General features: G+C 38.6%; 3 protein-coding genes across 4 annotated transcripts in view; 2 read left to right on the top strand and 1 right to left on the bottom strand.

The window, feature by feature from the left end:
* The first annotated feature begins 614 nt into the window (after positions 1-614).
* Positions 615-3,990, top strand: LOC110065013 (WASH complex subunit 1-like). Its single transcript, XM_020772113.2, has 3 exons — positions 615-1,473; positions 2,453-2,715; positions 2,934-3,990. Exons 1-3 carry the CDS (start codon positions 716-718, stop codon positions 3,308-3,310), a joined length of 1,398 nt encoding a protein of 465 aa, XP_020627772.2. The 5' UTR covers positions 615-715; the 3' UTR covers positions 3,311-3,990.
* Positions 3,991-8,705: 4,715 nt separating this feature from the next.
* Positions 8,706-9,763, bottom strand: LOC110065012 (uncharacterized). Its single transcript, XM_020772112.2, has one exon. It carries the CDS (start codon positions 9,546-9,548, stop codon positions 8,820-8,822), a length of 729 nt encoding a protein of 242 aa, XP_020627771.1. The 5' UTR covers positions 9,549-9,763; the 3' UTR covers positions 8,706-8,819.
* Positions 9,764-12,665: 2,902 nt separating this feature from the next.
* Positions 12,666-19,213, top strand: part of LOC110065022 (xanthine dehydrogenase/oxidase-like) — a 32,272-nt gene continuing 25,724 nt past the window's right edge. The window contains exons 1-6 of one of the 2 annotated variants that reach the window (XM_089291434.1): positions 12,666-13,394; positions 13,521-13,578; positions 15,652-15,748; positions 17,188-17,296; positions 17,961-18,087; positions 18,368-18,429. In XM_089291434.1, coding sequence (XP_089147560.1) covers positions 13,344-13,394; positions 13,521-13,578; positions 15,652-15,748; positions 17,188-17,296; positions 17,961-18,087; positions 18,368-18,429 — 504 coding nt within the window. In that variant the 5' untranslated portion in view covers positions 12,666-13,343. Of the gene's footprint in view, positions 13,395-13,520; positions 13,579-15,651; positions 15,749-17,185; positions 17,297-17,960; positions 18,088-18,367; positions 18,430-19,213 lie in introns of those variants that run through there. The other variant, XM_089291435.1, reaches the window with a different exon arrangement.

Below are 19,213 nucleotides of genomic sequence, written 5' to 3'. Positions count from 1 at the left end.
TGGCCTCTTGTACATGTAGTAAAGAAGCCTTACATTTCGTATTTGTCACCTGTTTTACTGGTAGCACCATTTAAGGATCAGGGTTACAGTATATGCCAAATAGTTTAAAGCTTAAAGCTTTTTCTCAGAAAGTTTATGCTATGAACCACCCAGTAAACCAGTTACATTTGTGAGACAAAATAAACTTGATATTAGTGGTGAGAATCTAGGATCCATCTGAAATTTAATCAGAAATAGAAGGTAATCTCAACAGCAGAACTCCTGGTGGATACTGTCCTTAAGTCCAAGCCATTTATGGGAACATAGTTAGTGGAGGGGACTAACTATGATGGGAATCGTGAAATTATGGTATTGTAAAATGTTTTGAAACTGCACCTTTGTTCTGAAAGTCCATTCATACAGAGACATGAGTTGATTTCAACCCTAAAGTACATCATACTTGAATTAATTATTTTATTCATCAGCCAAATAGTAAGAAATACAGGCAGATAGGTCTTACACTACCTCCAGTTTCTAACCGTTGGAGGGAAATATGCGTAGAGGCATTTACCATTTACATTTGGCTGCAAATAGCTGCTAACAACTCGCAGGGAGGGGAGGGTGTGTTCAAAAATAGAAAATTACTCTTCCCATATTTCCTCGTCCACGGCTCATGTGATCAAACATGGCGGATCGGTAGTTTATTATTGAGGGCTTTGTGGAAGAATCAGCAACTATGCCTGTCCAAACTTACAGTGTTCCGTTAGTTTTACCCAGCCTTCGAAGAGAAGAATCCATAAACCAAATAGTGGACTCACTAGAATATTTGGAGAAAGTGTCCAAAGATATTTTTACCCGAATCAGTAACCGAGTGGCCGAAAATAAGGAACGGCTTGCAGCGATAAATCACCGTGCAGATTTGGCGCAAGCTAGGATCGAGAAAATCAAGGGAATCAAGAAGGCCACAAGAGTGTTCTCGAGTGCAAAATACCCCGCACCGAAAAAGCTTGAGCCTTATAAATCGCTATATTCCGAGGAGAACGAGGTAGCCGAAATCAAACGGCAAACTTACAACCTCAACTCGAAGTTCACTCCTGTCGACGAACGGACGTTGAAAGAAAAATTACAGTTCTACAATGTCCACTTGAATGTGAAGAAGAAGCAAGATGAAATGAAAGGTGAAGGGTTAGGATCACTGCCAAAGAATCTCACCTCTGTGAGTTCACTGTTGCTTTTCAACACCACTGAAAATCCTTACAAGAAATATGTGATGTTGGATCCACTGGCCGGTGCAGTGACTAAGACAAGGAGTAACATTGAGGAGGAGGAAGAAGATATCGGTGCTGCACCTATCTCCATCACTCAGGGAGAAGCACTGGATAGAATGACAGCACAAAACTATTTCTATGTACCGAACTTAGGTGATGTCCCTGAGATTGATGTGCCAGTGTACCTGCCTGATCTTCCAGGGATTGCTGATGATCTGTCTTACAAGTGAGGAGGCTTGTAAATGTAAAAAAAAAAAGGTGTAAATTCAAATATAATGTCAAACAAAGGGAGTGTTTACGCAATCACCCGAGCCAGAGGCTCATGATAAAGTGCTTGACAATAATCCAGATCGTCCAGGCTTAGCTAGGTTTTTGCAACAAAGACCAATACACACATACTCGGGAGGCATGACGACCCATTGGAAATTGGGAAGTTGGATGTGTATGAGAAATTTAAGGTCAACCCCTGGGGGAGGGGTTCATGGGAGGGAGGGTCCCATATAAATAAGATGGGGGTGCTCATTGTATCTTTCAGGAGTTAAAGAAGCGGGTTTGGTGTCCTCTTAGGGTGCTCAGCCTCAAAAGGTACACAGCGGCAGCTCTTGTGATACCTTTTAGGGTATTGAGCCCAAAAAAATATGACTTCATGGGAGATGATGTGTTGTTTTAGAATTGCTACCTCTTAGGAGTGAAAAAAATTTCAAGCCACACCCACAAAACATTGGTATCTCTTAGGTTTCTTTTCAAAATTTCAGATGAGCATCCATGTCCTTTTTATTTGAGTAAGGAAATACAATTGAACCCCGCTATTTCGAACTAGGGGAAATGAAAAATAGTTCAAAATAGTGGGAGGTCAAAATCACCGATAGTAAGGGGACATCCAAGGGAAATGGTTTTGAGTTTGAAATAGCAGAGAATTCAAAATAACTGAGTTTGAATTCGTGGGATCCAACTGTATAGGTTTACTAGTCGTAAACCTGCCACCTTTTTTAGAGTCAAATGAGATACTTTTTTTTGAACATGTGTCTTGGTAAGACAACAGTAACAGCTCAAATATTGTTAGCAAGACTTGAGAAATTTGTGCATAAGCTTGAGTTGGGAGTTTTTCATCAAAGATTAATTGGATAACCCCATTTAGTAGGCAAGCCCAGTTTCCATTGTTTGTGATGGTAACTCTTACGTTTTTACTGTGTTTAACTCAACAGTGCAGAGCTTGGTCCATCAATTGCCCCATCACTTCCTGGTTCCAACATACCTGACTTGCCAGACGTTATAGAGGAGGAAGTACAAAAGACAAATGGAGCACCACCCCCTCCCCCACCGTCATCTGCTCCAGCACCCCCTCCCCCTCCTCCACCACCACCAGGACCTGATGTTGCACCTCCACCCCCTCCACCACCACCTCCCCCTCCACCAGGACCAGAAGCACCACCTCCCCCACCCCCTCCAGGAGAAGGGCCTCCGGCAGGTAACTAGTGCTTTCCTCAATTGTGAACTGTGCTTTGTTCTATTAGAAGGGGAAACAGGGCAAAATAATTGTCATGAAAAACATGAGCTGTAAAGAAGTGGCTCCCTTCTCCTTGTGAGAATGCAGACACCTCTGATCTAGCTCCTAACGAGACGACCAAAGGTTCAATTGTGCTGTAGTATCAGCTTATTGTTGATCATTTTTTGCTCCAATTACAGCTGTGCCAAGTGATGTGCCAGCGGCAGTTGCTTCAGATGGCAGAGCCTCTTTAATGGAATCCATCCGCAAAGCCGGTGGCAAGGGCAATGCTAAACTACGCAGCGTCAAAGAGAGGAAGATGAAGAAAAAAGCAGAAAAAGAGCAGTCTGCTGTGAGTTCTGGAGGTGGAGGTGATCTCATGGGAGACTTATTTGCTAAACTGTCTATGCGTCGTAAGGGTATTTCGGGATCCAAGGGTGATTCTGGAGGGTCCTCAGAGGCAGTGGCAGGTGGAGGATCTGCAATGGACAAGATCTCGGCAATGATACCTGCTCCTCCAAGAACTGACCACACAGATTCTATGCATTCAGGTGCCAGTGATGATTGGGACCCATAGGGTTTCTAGAATGATTCCTTTTATCTGTTTGCATTTGAGGTTAATACTAAAAGAAATTAATCTTAGACTCTTAGGGATATCCCAAAGACACTGTTTTCCTATATAGATGCAATTAATTTTTATAAAAGCAACAGAGATGTAATGTGCATCTGGTTCATAATCCAACTACATTCAGTATAGTAAAAGTATGCATGAAACAACAGTACAATCATTTGATAGTGTTTGTATGCTAAGACCAGTTTTATCAGGTGTTCTGTAGTGTTCTTGTTCATTCAGACTGCATGAGAGTTCTTTTCAAAAAAGAAAATTATTCTGTAGTAACTCTGTATATTTTTGCTAATCATTGGCAGTATGGCTTGCTCTCAGCCACCCCAGAGTACTGCAAGACTTGCAAAACTATGCAATGATTGAAATGTCCCATGCTACATGACTGTTTTTATGGACTCTCAGATCTTGTTCGTGACGTGATAATTTTACGACATTGGAAGGAAATTGCAACCTCCGTCAAGAGGAAAAACAGAATTGTACAAGTGGGAGGGGAGGGGCAGGCATTGTACCTTGTTGTGCAAATTGTTTCTACAGGAGAGGAAGGTTACAAAGGAGGAAGAAAGTATAATTTGATGAAACAGTGTATTATCTGGTGAGAGAGTGGTGATAAGAAATAAATTATGTTAAATGCTTCCAGTGAATCAGTGAATTTCTTATACAAAGGATCATGTCAGTACTAAGCTTTCAATGGAGTTCACTTGTAAGAATTCAAACTGGCTGGTAAATTGATCAAAAACCAATCTTAGTTATTATAATGATCATGTTTATGATGGACTTCACAGAGTTGGTAAAAAATTGACTGACAATTAACTGAACTTATGAACAACTACATGTACAGTACTTTACGTAAAATATTATAGTGACAATGTTATTTTATAATTTTATAATTAATATTGCTGAGAACAAATGGCATGCACAAAGAATGAATTTGAATAGTTTGGTCAAAATTCCATTTAGTGTTTTAACACCCCTGCAATTTAAGCACACAGTTTAATATGATTTGTTGGGGCTGGTGTGAAAAGCTTTACATCAAGCATAAAACATAGCTTACAGATATTTTTACAGACTTGAGATAAATCAAACAATAGCCATCTTTAGTTATATTTCAAACATATGTGTATGTAAATTACTGTAAAAGACAAGCCTAGTATGTCTATCAACACTTGGCTTCACAATGGTGCTTGTAAGTATAACCTAAGTGCACTTGGAACCTACTTTTAGTGTGAAGGGGTAAAATGTACTTGGACTTTACTTAGTGACCATGGAAACGTTTGTAGTTCAAAGAAGCTGAAGTGCACCACCAAGTATGGTCTATACCACTCTTGAGAACACGTGACCAATAGGAAATGGAAGCCAACTGAAAGCGATGTACAGCGTTGCTGCAATTCTGATAAACTGACCGATAAGCAACTTGCTTGAATTTCATTTTCAGGGGCTAAACCATCGCTTTTCACATCATACCACCCCCAATGGTCTTCTGTAAATTACAAACCAGCTGGTATTTCAAGTTTACACCAGGTCACATCTTTGCATGTGAACAACTCTGTTGAACATTGAATGAGTCACACGGAAATGCATTTTCTAGGTTAGCTAAAGCCCTTCAGCTATTTCTTTGCTGAAAACCATGTTGTTGAGCCATGCTAGAGAAATTCATATGTTGTCTGTTCCGTTGTGTTGCTGCTATTGCCGTGATGCACTTTAGCAACAAAGCAACTATATCATTTCTTCACGATTTTACTGCCAAACAATCGCATTTGTGATATGTATGACTTACTGTGAAAGTGCTTCAAGTAATATACTTTGTCATCGGGTGTGAAGCCAAGTTTTCTAAAGTGCGACTTGAGATTTTCAAGTGCACTTGAGTCAAGTGCTTACTTGAAACTAACTTAGCTTCTAGTGTGAAGCCAAGTAATAAACACCACTAATATTAAAAAATTTACTAATGAACCACCAGACAGAGTCTTCAGAGTTTTCAGGAAATTAACTTTAGAAATAGTCAGTGAAATCCTGATCTCTTGAACCCTCAATTTTCAATAACTCGAATCAAACGTTGTTTCCCTCCCTCAGTCAAACACTGTAATTTTACCTCCAATTTCTCAAACTACCTGGGCAATTTTTTCAAACCAATTTTTGTTTCCCTTGGTGGTTTGAAAAATTGGGATTCTGCTGAAGGTATTGAGTTATGTTGATGTCAATTGAAAATTAGTTTGACATCTGAGCAATATCCGTTGGGTGCATAGGAAGGCATGGACCTTTTTCTTTATGCAGATCATAAATGAAAGCTGAAGTTTATTTCATTTAGTAACTTTCTGTTAAGTTTTTTCAGTCAAGACATAAATTACTAATAGTCTACATAGTTCTGTCTGGCAAATCTGACCTAGTCTATTAAAATTAATCCATGACAGTCGATCATAACTGCACTATTTGGGTGTAAAAGTTATTTCAAGCAAAGCTATTGATGACGGTTGCACAAGCTGGATTCCTAAAACATACTTTGTTAACATCTGCTGCATGTATCAAAGTTTATCAACACATTTGTAGCAATTTGAATTTAGCCAATAGAGTTCTGAGACCAGCTGCTTCCTGTGCCCTGTAAAACAAAATTTACTTTTTTTCAGCTCAACAACAAATTTCTTCAGCTGTGTTTGTAAAATTCTTGAGTTAATGAGTTGATATGATACCAAATGTTTATTCAGTAACAGGGCAGTTAAAAGGATAATTGTGCCCTGAACTTGTCAAATAAGAGCCAACAAGGGTTGAAAATTAGGGTATCTGCCCCGAGTATGTACTTTTACATAAACTAAGATTAGGCAAGCTATTTCCTGATAGTGACTGATGTGGCCTGTGCCACAAAATTAGCTGTGCCTACATTCTCTTTGCTCTTTTCCACCACAACTTCTGGCCCTGTGTGACCAGCGTAGGGTGGGACCATAAACTAAAGAGTGGACCATGGCATTGTCATGAACTGCTGATGGTATAGTATTTAGGCATATTCAAAATTACAGCAGCTGTTAAGTGTCAAGGGCCGACTGTCAACATCGTCAAGTGCATGCAGCTGTAAGAAAGGAATTTAACTCTCTAAAAGTATGTCAATTTTCACAAGGTAGAGGTCCTTCATTAGCAAAATCTCCAGGGAGTAATCCAGATTTCAAGCAGCAGGGATAAGTGAAGGATTTTTTTTTTTTTGTTGTTGTTGTTGTTGGGGACAAGAAGGTGGCTTGATTTGAGTATTTTTTTTGTGGGGAGAAGGGTATTCAAATAAAGTACAACCAAACGTATTCAACAATAATTGCTTTTATTTTAATATTTAATCATGCTAATGTATTACATGCAGCTTGTTGCAGCATGGGATTTCTTAGTGGGGTTAATTTTTGGTCCAGGGATTTTTGTTGGTGTTGAAAGCTCTAGGGATTTTAGGGGGTTTCGATTTTTGTCCCCATTCAGTCATCCCCGTCACTTTTGCCCCCCCCCCTCCCCCCTCCCAGGCAAAATCATAGCCACATATTAACCAAGGATAATTTCCAAACATAGGGACACTTGAATGAGAAATTGAAACAAACACAGCTTTTCAGTTTTTGAAGTTCACCCAAATGCAATTCACATTGGTCTGCAGTTTTAATATGCCTGTCCGTGCCCATTGTTTTGGTGTTTTCTTTTAGCCTTAATTAAGCTCATTTGGGATATTTCAGTTTGCTGTAGACCAAGTTGGTTGGTACCGAAATTCTGGAGATTGCATGACCATGTTCCTTTTAATAATTTTCACCCAGGGACAAGCAACTTCTCTTTCTCTGGACTCAGTTCTTCTGCTCCTGCCTGCGAGAATCTCCAAAACAAGTTGCACGCAAAAACATATTTAATAGCCTAGCCATTCAAAGAAGCATGGTGTCCAGGACTGGCTCCAAAACTTGCATGATACTTGGCAATCTCTGTTAAAGACAAAGTTGTCAGTATCAATTTTTTGAGTCAAACCTTGCACATAATTTTCTTGGGACAACAGTAAATTTGACACTGCCTTGTGACAGCTAAACAGAAATATTTCACTGTCTCTTACATGTCCCTTATCAAATTATCTTGGCTATTTTGAATACATCTCTTTCATTAATAAAAATGTTGACATTTCTAAACATCCTTAAAATTAAAAAAGTTGGTAGCACAGTGCATTTTGCCAACAAATGCAATCCCTTCCTATGTAAAATTGAACCACGCCAAATAGACCAATTTCGATATATTAAACTTCAGGCTAAAACAGTAGACTTCAGTTCGAGGCTCTGGGGAATACTACAGAGTTTGTGGGGTTCATTCCCCAGAGCCTCGTGCTGAGGTCTATTGTATTAGGCTGAATTTTAATATATCGAAATTGGTCTATTGATCTAAATATATCTTGTATTTTTTCTAATCCCAGCACAAAAAACTTCACAATAACTTCAGCCTCAAGGGGCTAGGTAAGAAATCAAAACAAATTGCTATCTGTGAAAGCAATGCTCAAGTTCTCACCAAAATTTATCACCCCCTGCAACCAGCTGTGTAAAGGCTGTCGTTTCGAAGTACTTTACTCTGAAAACCTTTTAGCTTAAAAGTGATCAAGATGCTCCAGCTAAGTGCAATAGCATTTCCAACAATTTGATCCGATCTTAAAATTGCTAGCATTAGCTTTCGGAACAGCCATTGGCCAATACGGTGGGTTGCAGCAATCTTATCAAATTCAACAATATTAGAAATCGACTAGCTGCATAAAATAGATCTATTTAATTTGGTGCGAGAAAAAACATGGCCAGACTAATTTAGTATTGTGAAAAACTAATGAAGTGTAGAATGATGTCACAAAACAAAGCTACAGTCCTATTTTCAACAGAACACGGACGTTTACAACGCTAGCATCAAGTCTAGACAAAATCGAGTCTCTATTGTTCGCTTAGAGACGTTTCAGCTCGTTTCAAAAAATATTTTCTGCAGAGGTAGAATCGCAGTCAATTCCCGCAGTGAAAATATAATCGTGGATCTCGCCAATTTGGAGAGTTTTCTACGTGTTGGTTCGTACATAACGCTGAATTAACCGGTTTGTTGTTCCAGAATGTAAATTTCGCATAATTAAGCTCTTCTAGTCATACTTGTTAGGTTGATCAAGAATTCGAACGGAGCAAGCTGAAGCTTAATATAAACTTCAGCTTGAAAGCACTTCACTAGTCACAGTTCTAGGAAAGTGAAAGTTCTGTCGAAATTTTAACACAGAGGAATATACCAACCGAAGAAAGAAAAACTGATCATGCAAACGACGAACATCGATCTACATGTAATAAACCCTACTTTAATTTACCGGCAACATCGCAGCAAGAACCACCACTCCATATTTGTGATCAATCTGCATTTATTCGGGCTGTGTTGTTACATCGAATTTCATCATAACCAGAGATCTACTATTTTTTTTTAGTCCACAATCAGTTAACAGTTCCATTAGGTTTTATTAACGGGTGGCGACAAGTCCATGAGAGGTCGGAATTCCGTGAGACAGGAGCGCTGCATTCACAACAGGATCCTTGTATGCTCCGGTGGTGGCAAACAGGCTACGAAGAACGTTGAGCTCTTTAGTGAGAAAATCCACCTTGGATTGTAGGCGCGTATTCTCCTCTTGTAGCTCGTCAACTTTGTGTTGGGTCTCCACATATTTCTGCTTGCTCTTGAAGCGGCTTTTGCGGACCGCTATGTTGTTACGTTCTCGCTTCTGCCGATACTCATCGCTGCCTTTCTCCAGTGATTTCTTCGAAGACGAGGCTCGGCGAGACTTCGGTGCCTTCAGTTGGGAAGCGATGGATGGGAGCCTGTGCGACTTCTGCTCGGGTTCTTTCGCCAGGGTACTTGATTTATACGTCACAGCCGGTTTGGGGGAATTATCTTTGGAATTTGCTTTTACAATCTTAACAGGAGCGTAACCCTGCTCTACTTCTGGTAAATATGGCTCTACTTCTCTACGCTTGTTCTCCTTGGGGGCTAAATACTTGCTCAAATCTTCGGGACTGGTACTCAGGGTGGCAGGATCCAGGTAAGAGGCAAAGTCGATCGCGATGTCGTTCAGATACGTGCAACTCTCATCCAGATCAGAAGCAGAGCTCAAATCGACGTCTTCGAACAGTTCAGAGCAAGGTGAATTCGCTGCTGACCATTCGCCAGACTCGTACAGATCCAGAACATCCATAGGCGTACATGATGTCGAGTAAACGCAAGATTCTGGCTCTTGCTTCAGGTCCAGTCCGTCAAAGATGGGGAGGGGGAAATCTAGTTCCTTTAAGGGAGGTATTTTGGCGACTTGTCCGGTAAAATTCTTAAAAAAATGGTCGGGTATTAAACCCTAACGTTTTCGACGACGCTTCCGAATCGTTGCGGTTGGGAAGAGAACTAGAGAAGGCAGACGGCACATTTAAGGGCGGCCTTGAACGACTCTCTACCAAATTTAGACATAATAACAATTGCGACTCCCTGATTGGTTCATGCAACACAATTGTTGCCATTAGATACAAGTCTCAGACAAGAACCCGATTTCAAGCGGGGGAGGGGGGTCTTTGCATGTGATTATGATGTCAGCAATATTTTAAGGGTAACTTCTACGGTTTTGCAATCTGGGTTTGATGGTTATCATTTTAACCGGTTTATTAATCGTTTAGGATTTTTTTCTTCATCTTTATCCCAGTACATTTTGCATTGGATAAGATCGGCTTTTGCTATGGGACCTTTTGGACACTGGGGGCGTTCCCGAGATCTGGAGAATACCAAAATGTTTCGAGGACAGCTATGACCCGGGTTTGAGTCATGTGCTTTCAGAAAAAAAAAGGAAAGAAAAGAAAAAGGAAAGAATATCGATATGCAGTGCACGTTCCATTTCCCCCACTCAATCATTTCTAAAAAAAAAAAAAAAGGCTAGGAAGCTTTTTGGCACGTGGACAGGTGTGCGACATTTGACCTTTCAATTTGACGGGACACGCAGCGGGATCGCATTATCAGGTTTCCTTTGTTTCTCTTTGTCTGCAGGCCTGGATAATTGAGTGGGAGGTCTGTTGCAATCGTCGACGGGTGAATGAGCGCACTTATCTTTAGCCTCCAACGAAGACGCACTCTGGGTTCGTCACGCAATCTAAGAAAGATTGCGTAATGAGAACAGAGAGCGTCTGCGTTGGAGGCTACTTCGCCCCATGCACAACCTGCGATCAGGCGTTCTTTTTATCACAGCAGGGACAAAAAACGCCTGATCTCAGGTTACCCCATGCATTCCCCGTCGAGACTCTCCACGAAACGCGTCGGTGGTTTCGCATCTGGCACGGTCTTTTGTTTCTCTCTCTTCTCTTGTTTCATTTTCAACCAATCAAATTCATTAGTAAAAGAAAAAAAGAAAAGAAAAGAAAGAAAGAAAGAAAAGCTTGATGCTAAGGTTAAAATCTGGTTGAACTACCAAATTAAAAGAAATTAATCCAGGGGGCGGGCCGGGGGTGGGGCAGGAGGCAGGGCGGGGTTGGTACTTAAGGTGGCCCACAAGGGCAGTACAGAAATATTTCTCCCAGAACAAAAATAGTATTATTTATTATTTATTTATTTATTTATTTATTTACTTATTTATAACAATTTTTTGCAGTAAAAACTTAACTTCAAAGTACAGAGGTTTTGCAGACCTTAGCTGGTTCAAAAGCCTTCCAGTCTCGCGAAGTTCTGCCTTGGGTCCTGGAGAGAATCGCGGGCGCACCGAAACACCCATGGCTGGAGAATGAGCCTAGTTTGGGAGCAGACTCTGCGATTCCTTGCTCATAGGAGACCATTGAAAGGAAATCGGGAGATCTCTGCATGCACGGTTAGATAAGATCAACTACTTAAAAGATCAACGACTTCTTCCACTTTGTTCCTATTACTTCTTTATTCAGACCGGCAGTTAAATTTCAAATAAAACCAATCACAATGTGGTTCAAAGATTTTTTTGATTTGGTTTATCAGAATAAACCCGAGATTCTGGAATTTTTGGCGTTCAAAAAGTCGGTTCGCCGGCAATTCGCAGATATTTCTACGCCACGAGTTTGGACAAGAGACCATGATCTTGTGTTATCAAGGCTTTTTCCATGAAACGCGGAAACGATAGGAAAAGACCTAAGAATGAAGTTGGAGATAAAGGCGAGTTGTAACTGAGATTTTTCAGATTTTACTGAAAGTGGTGTTGTATGGAAAGACTATTCGTATTTTGAATTGGGGGGGGGGGGGTGGGGGGTGGAGAGAGGGGGGCTTACAAGCGAACGCCAGAGGTGCTAACTTGTAGTAGGTCATATTTATAAAATTATTATTTTACGTATTTTTTGCTTGAAATTGGAAGGGGGGAGACTAAAGCCCCCCCCAGTCCCCCCGGCTCCGCCGTCCCTGGTCGTGTTTCGAGTGAGTGCACTGAAATTTGGACTATTGTTTGTTCACCCATGCCAGGGCATACCATTTAACCTTTTTTTGACTACCGAAGTACATGGGAGACTGGTCGTTCTGAAAGGACAGGAAAATAAAACTATTCGGCGTAGAGGGAAAAAGATGAGGAGTAGAGATCTGTTTGCGGCTTACGGAATGGGGAGGCATTATTAAAGTATGTAAAAAGTGTTTTTTAGCCTAAGCGGTTTCCCTTACGACCTCCATTATCGGTAGAAATTTTGTCGGTAAACACTATACTCATAGTGGGCCTAACTAGCAGCGCAATTGGTGATTAAATGTCCAGCAAAAGTCTCTTAGTGAACGTACAGTAACGACGTAAAATGAGGTCTTTAATTTTGAGACTGCTTATTTTCCGGTGATCGAGAAAATACGTTCCCTCTCTCCCGACCCTGAATGGCGAATATATATATATATATATATATATATATATATATATATATATATATATATATATATATATATATATATATGTATATATATATATATGTATATATATATATATGTATATATATATATGTATATATGTATATATGTATGTATATATGTATGTATATATGTATGTATGTATATATGTATATATGTATGTATGTATATATGTATATATGTATATATGTATATATGTATATATGTATATATGTATATATGTATATATGTATATATGTATATATGTATATATGTATATATGTATATATGTATATATGTATATATGTATATATGTATATATGTATATATGTATATATGTATATATGTATATATGTATATATATATATATATATAGATAGATAGATAGATATATAGCGAATATATATATAGCGGGGCCCATCTTCTGTTTAATTTTAAATCTCATCGCTGTTTTGCCTATTTTTTCCAAGCTATTAGTTCTTACGCTAAGGAAGTAGTCTAAGGCAGCTTTATGAAGGGGTAGGGTTCTTGAATTGCCCCTGTTGCCGTAAAGTGTCCCGTCCCAAGTTGCCTAGACAAATCTCTTGCAGTCGAACCTAGTCGAGCGCGCGGGCGAAGGGCTTATAGGTCTTTTTGGCTCGGAAATTGACAGAAAATGTAAATAAAATGCCACATGCTTTAGAATAACTGTTTCCGGCCGTTTGATTCCGCTCTCATCAAATCAAACAGCATGAAACTACCGCTTCTTTTCTGTGTATTGAAATTAGGTGTACCCCCTTCGGATCCGGCGTGCTCCCGATTGCTTTTGTTTTTCGTTCGAATGTTCTGATTGGCCAGCTGCTCTTTCTGGTTGGATTAGCTTGATCCAACCTTGATCTCGTCTTGATCCCATAACGCAAAATTTATCGCTAGTTTCTTGACTCTTGTTGTTTACTGAGTACATAGTAAAAAGAGGTAACGATTATTCACGTTTTTTGCCGAAAAGAGAAAGTGAGACATTCCAAGGATTTGTGGCCGAAATTTGCAGTCGAACTGGGACTTTGGAAACCTGCATCGTCAAGGCGTAGCTGTTGACGATCGGACGGTGCTGAATTCATACATGTATAATTTGTAGTCGTGTACAGCCAGTTTGAGTGACAAAATGCCTTCCTCAGCTAGCGAAGAGATCACTTTCTTTGTCAATGGCAGAAAGGTATGTCATGTCGTCGTAAGCTTTTAATGGCTCGTGTTGAGATTCATATTTTGCGTAATTTTTCACTGCTGACACAGGAACCGAGGTCTCTGTTGCTACTACGTACGCTTTCCTGTTTCTTTGCAGGTTGTGGAACCAAAAGCACAACCTGAAATGACTTTACTAGGATACCTTCGAAACCATCGTATCCTTTAGAAACTAGTAGCTACGCCTCTGATTTTCGATGCTGTCTCGTAGGGTAGTGTAAGCTGATACGTACTTTGAGAGTTTTCGTAGTACGTTCGATATTTTACACTGAATGGCTGTCGATTTTCTGTTCTAAATATTAGTTTTATTTAAATAGGTCAATAACTCTTGGTAGCAGCGAAAGATTTGGTGAACAGTCGAGATTTCTTGAAAACCCGAGATTTTACGATCTTTCATTTGAGGTGGTATTGAAAGACTAACTTGTCACGCCAGAAATTAGGACGATCGAAGGCCATATGAAAGTTTTATACTTGACTATTAATAATACGGTCACCATATTCTATTGTCAGACAAACGTTTTTGAAATTAACCTACTTTTGGTCTTATTTTATCTTCTTTGTCGCTAATATTCAGACCACTTGGCTTGCAAAAATCCTGTATTTGTTTTGGTCGACAGAAACGCTGACTACACGTGCCTGGGGGTACTGTTCCCTCGTCCCACGAGGCTGACAAACATGGCCCATTTAGGGAAAGGTACCCCCCACCTCTTCCCCCCCTCCTGTACTAACAAGATATGTTTTAACTAAACAACAAACAGATGTCTCAAACGCCAACAGCAAACTCTATGGGCTTCAATGATAAAGTTTACCAGAGTCACCTATTTTTTTATATACATTTACTTTGAATTTAAAGTTAATTGCTCTAAACCCTGTCAGTGTTCTGTAATTAGTAGATTGTTTATTGGCCATAAAAATGCATCAATTTAAAAAAATATACTAGTTAATAGAGACAAACCCACAGTATGACCTGCGATCAGGCATCTTCCCCCCTCCCCAGTGGGTTTGAATACTGGGGTGATGGGGAGGGTATGATCACAAGTTACCCACCTTGTGAGCGCCTGATTTATATGACCACCGCAGCATCATGACCACTTTTGTTTCCACTGAAAAAAAAATCTCTCAATCAGTCTTGTCTTGTCTTTTCTTTCATCTAATCACACGTGACCACTGTGACAATACAACATGGTTTTGGAAGGCGCACCAAGATCAGATTTAGTAGGATCCATAATAGTTTCAAAGTTAATCCCAGGTGTATAAGGGGAAATTGGATTGTTACCCCAAGGGTTTTTTCAGAATTCTGAAAACATGATTCACTTTGTGATAGTGAAACTTTCAGAAGCTGTTCATTTATTCTGTTTTAAAATTTTGATGTAAAGATGATGTCATCTTCACCTGTTTCCCATATCATTTGACACTGCCATAGTACGTTATGGTATCTGATTTTCAGTTTAAGCCAACTTTGATCTTTTGTTGTTTTTTTATAGTTTCCTTAAGCTGCATTGCCGAATTAGTACCTTGATTTTTATATTCCAATATTAGTTTGAATTAAGTTTTTATCGGTAATTTGTACATTATTTCAGATCCGAAGATGACAGATCTAAGATAGTAGACTTACGATATAATGTCACCTGATATCATATGACACATAATTGACAAGTAACTTCTTATCTTGTTCAAACTGAGGACTATCAATGAAATGGAAATAATTTTGATATACTTTATTATAATGAAAACTAAAGGGGAGGGGTTTCCCTTTTACGCCTGTCCCCTCCTTGTTTCATAGTTTGTGGTGAGAATTTTCCGAAGTTATCCAAAAGGTTTTGATGAGTCCAATTATAATGAAAAACTATGGGGAGAGAACCCTTTTATACCTACCTTGACCATTTTTCCACAGTCTGTGGTCACCATGGTAATTTTTCAAAATTATTGATCAGAAATAATTTTGATGCAGTCTACTTGTAACAAAAATCTAGGGGAGGGCCCCTTCCCCCTCTCCCATCTTTTTGTCACAGTCTGTAGAGGTATGAGTTTGCTGATTGAAATAAATTATTATAAATATTATTCTCATAAGGTCAAATAATAGGTATCATAACATTTTGAAAAATCCTTTGAGTACATGTACATTGTGTACATCGTTTGGTGTTTTTATTGTCAATTACAAAGTTTAATGTTTCAAAATTGTGGATGTCTCTTAAAAGTTAAATGATTATTGTTCCTTAACAGTATATCAGTGGGTTTAACAGGCACCAAGCTTGGATGTAGTGAAGGAGGCTGTGGAGCATGTACTGTCATGATCTCCAAGTACGATCATGAAAATAAGAAGATCAAGTATCCTTTTAAAGTTTAGACATCAACTTTGCAATCAACTCATTACAGGTCTGTAGCTACAGTGTATAGTAATGGATGAAGCAAGGCACTTGCCTTTGTAATTTTTCTTTTTTTTTTTTTTAATTACAAGTATGCAGTAAAAAGTAATAAATTGATATAAAAGGAGTAGAGTTTTTTTTATATATTGTCTCAGAAAATAGCACTTAATGGGTGGTAAAACCTTTTTGTTGCTGTAAGAATTTTAGTCTGAATTGCATGTTTAGTCTGAATGTCCATTAATTGAATGTTTGAATTGAATATTGAATGTTTACAGAATTGTAAGTTTGATTTGCATAACTGAATATATATCCAGAATGACTGTTCCAACTTAAGGTCATTCCTCACATTTGCATTGTGCATCCTTACTGCGCATAATTTATGGCGTCATTAGCGCGCGCTTGTGCACGCACATATTGAAAACATGACGGATTTGCCTTGATATTGAGCTCTGTCAGTTGAAAAATGGCTCTAGCTCACCAACGAGCATGGGCACCCCAATTTTTTTTCCAGTCGTTGTAATCAACTAATCATAAGCTTTGCGTGAGAAAAGACTGATCTAATTTCTATTGCTGAAAATTGAATAAATAAGAAAAATAGCAAATACACTGTGGTCTTCTCTATTTTGCAGTCGGTAACCACGTCAAGAAATTTGGTTCAAATTTTTAATGAAAGATTTAGCTTTCTGTCTGAATCAAACTTAAACGTTTATTTGTGGTCCGACACAATGTATTGACTGTATTTTAATGCGTGTTCTTATGAGTCCGGGCTTACAAAGATGTTACAATTACTGGGAATGCGTTCTTACAATAAGCATTAAATAATGCAAAAATGGGGCATTTTCAATGCCTCACTGCTCGTTAATGAGCATGGGCACCCCCCTTTTTTATTTCAAAATTGAAGTTATCATATGACAAATATTCAGTGGACAAAGTTTGAACAAAAATCTATTGTCATTTTTATTTCAGAGGAATTACCTTAAGGTACTTCAGTTTTAATTAAAAACCCAGTTGTTTGCAGTTAATACTCAAATGTTGTAAAAAGGTTTCGTATCATAATAACCAACTGGTAATATTTATAACCTAGTAATTATCGAATGTTTTAACTGACTATCCATATTTTTGGAGTGCATTATTAAATTAGCATATCAGATTTTAAAAGGCTTACATGAATGTTTGAATTGCAAGTTAAAACATTTACAGTTAATATTGGAATGCATGAGTTAATGACTATTAAAATGTTCATGAATTTGTGTGAATAAAAATTGACTATTGATCAGTTGAATTTTGAATTGATCAATTACCATGACAGCTAATAAAAGTTAAGCTCTGACTTGATCGATATTCTTCAATTAAATATGTACATCTAATTGAAGCTTTAAGTTGAAACTTGACACAGGAGAGACATCTTTCTGCAAATGGTTGTTTGCTGCCATTGTGTGCAGTTGATGGCATGGCTGTTACCACAGTGGAAGGTATCGGAAGCACCAAGACTGCTTTGCATCCAGTACAGGTAAATAAATTTAAATGTATATGTGATATGTGACATACATGTATGTTATGGTGTATGTACGATGTGATGCATATTTTTCATTTGTGTTAAACTACAAAGATGCTTTACCTGAAACAAATTCGAAATCCAGGAGATTGCCAATAATTTTTAATTATCTTCTTGACCCTAAAAAAATCCCCAGAAAACTCAGACCCAAAAGTAAAACAATTTTTCACAGCATGTTTGCTGCAAATTGCTTCAAGACCCTTGTTTACTGTTCATCAATACACCAATGTCGGAGTTTTTTGGGTCTGAGTTTTTAAGACACCCAGAGGGTCTGAGTCTTTCAGGTCTGAGTTTTCAAGACATCCAGAGGATCTGAGTTTTTAGGGTCTGAATTTTTGAAACACCCCAAAACGTGGCAAAAATATGTCTGAAAAATCCTTTTACTAATAAGGCACTTTCCTTGATATTGGCTGGGAGACTTAATTGGCGACCTGTATGGGAGACTGGAAGAATAGGTCTGTATCTGCATGGGCAGACTCTTAGATAATCTGGCAGAGTGGCATAGATGCAAATTAAGTTAATGGGGTATTGGGTTAGGCCCTTAATGACAGCCCTGCAGATGTCTGAACATTGTTCCTCAGTCCATCTTGTTTTTGTTCTTGTTGTTGTGTTTTAAAAGGAACGGATTGCTAAATCTCATGGATCTCAGTGTGGATTTTGTACTCCAGGAATTGTAATGTCCATGTATGCTCTGCTGAGGAACAACCCTTTACCAACACACAAAGAAATGGAAAGTGCCTTTGAAGGTATAATTGTAAAGAGTATTAAAGGAAAAACTCCCTCTTGTTTCATCAAAACTGTGTTATAGATACTTTAGCAGCTAAAAATAGTGGCATTTTGTCATGAACACTGTAAGTGAGACCAGAGTCCTTGATTTATACCCTTAAGCGAGACAACAAACATTCCCAACCTTTTCTTAAGGGAATCCCTCTTGTCATGATGTGTTTTCAGTTTAGCTTTCGTTCTGCAACTTTTGCAGGACATGGTTTAGTAGTGTTAAGATTTTTTGTTTAATCTGCTTTCCAGGAAATTTATGCCGATGTACTGGTTACCGGCCCATTCTGGAGGGATTTAAGACCTTCACAAAGGTTACAATTTGCAAAAGTTAACTTTCTTTAGTTCACATAATTATATGGAGTGGAATCCCGATTTCTTGAACCTTCAATTTTTTGAACCTCCCGATAGCTCAAACCAAAAGTCATTCCATCTCCTTAGTCGAACACTGTAGTAATTTTGTCCCCGATTTCTCGAACTCTCCAATTTTCTTCAAACCAAGTTTTGTTTCCCTTGGAGGTTCAAAAATTGGGATTCCACTGTATGCTTACGTGTATCTTGACTTCATCACTCAATACCTTGTTATTAGTTTTTCATGCCATGCTTCTGAAAGTTAGTTAGTAACCAAATGAACATCTGAAATCAAAAAATGCCAAGTAAATAAATTACAATCTGGATGAAATATGTCAATGTAAACTTTTATTAGAAAAATTTAAACTAATAACTAATTGAATTAAACACCAATAAATAGTTGAGTAACACCAAATAATTCTTACTATAACTCTCTTGAATAAAAAAAGACTAGAAATTCCAGTTAAGCTTCATACATTTCTTTAAATGTTTTAGTCTTCCAGAACCCCTTACCCCCTAGGAAATTCCAATCCCTTCTGTGGGGGGCATGGATATTTCTGGAACTGCACAATTAGACTGCGGGCGGTTTGTTTTTCTCTCAAAATCAGGAAGGGAGTATGACGTCCCTCTCTTCCATTTCACACTTTTGCATTCAAGTTTGCACCCTAAGAGAAAAAACCAACAGCTGCCAGCAGTCTGTCTTTGAGGACTTCGTGGCTGTTATAGTTATAAACACACCCTAAGAAT

The sequence above is a fragment of the Orbicella faveolata genome, unplaced genomic scaffold (assembly GCF_042242905.1).
Source record: "Orbicella faveolata isolate gen_17 unplaced genomic scaffold, um_ofav_v1 contig_24, whole genome shotgun sequence".
Lineage (NCBI taxonomy): Eukaryota > Metazoa > Cnidaria > Anthozoa > Scleractinia > Merulinidae > Orbicella > Orbicella faveolata.
Note: the sequence above shows the minus strand (reverse complement) of the source record. Positions and strands in the feature narration are given on the sequence as shown.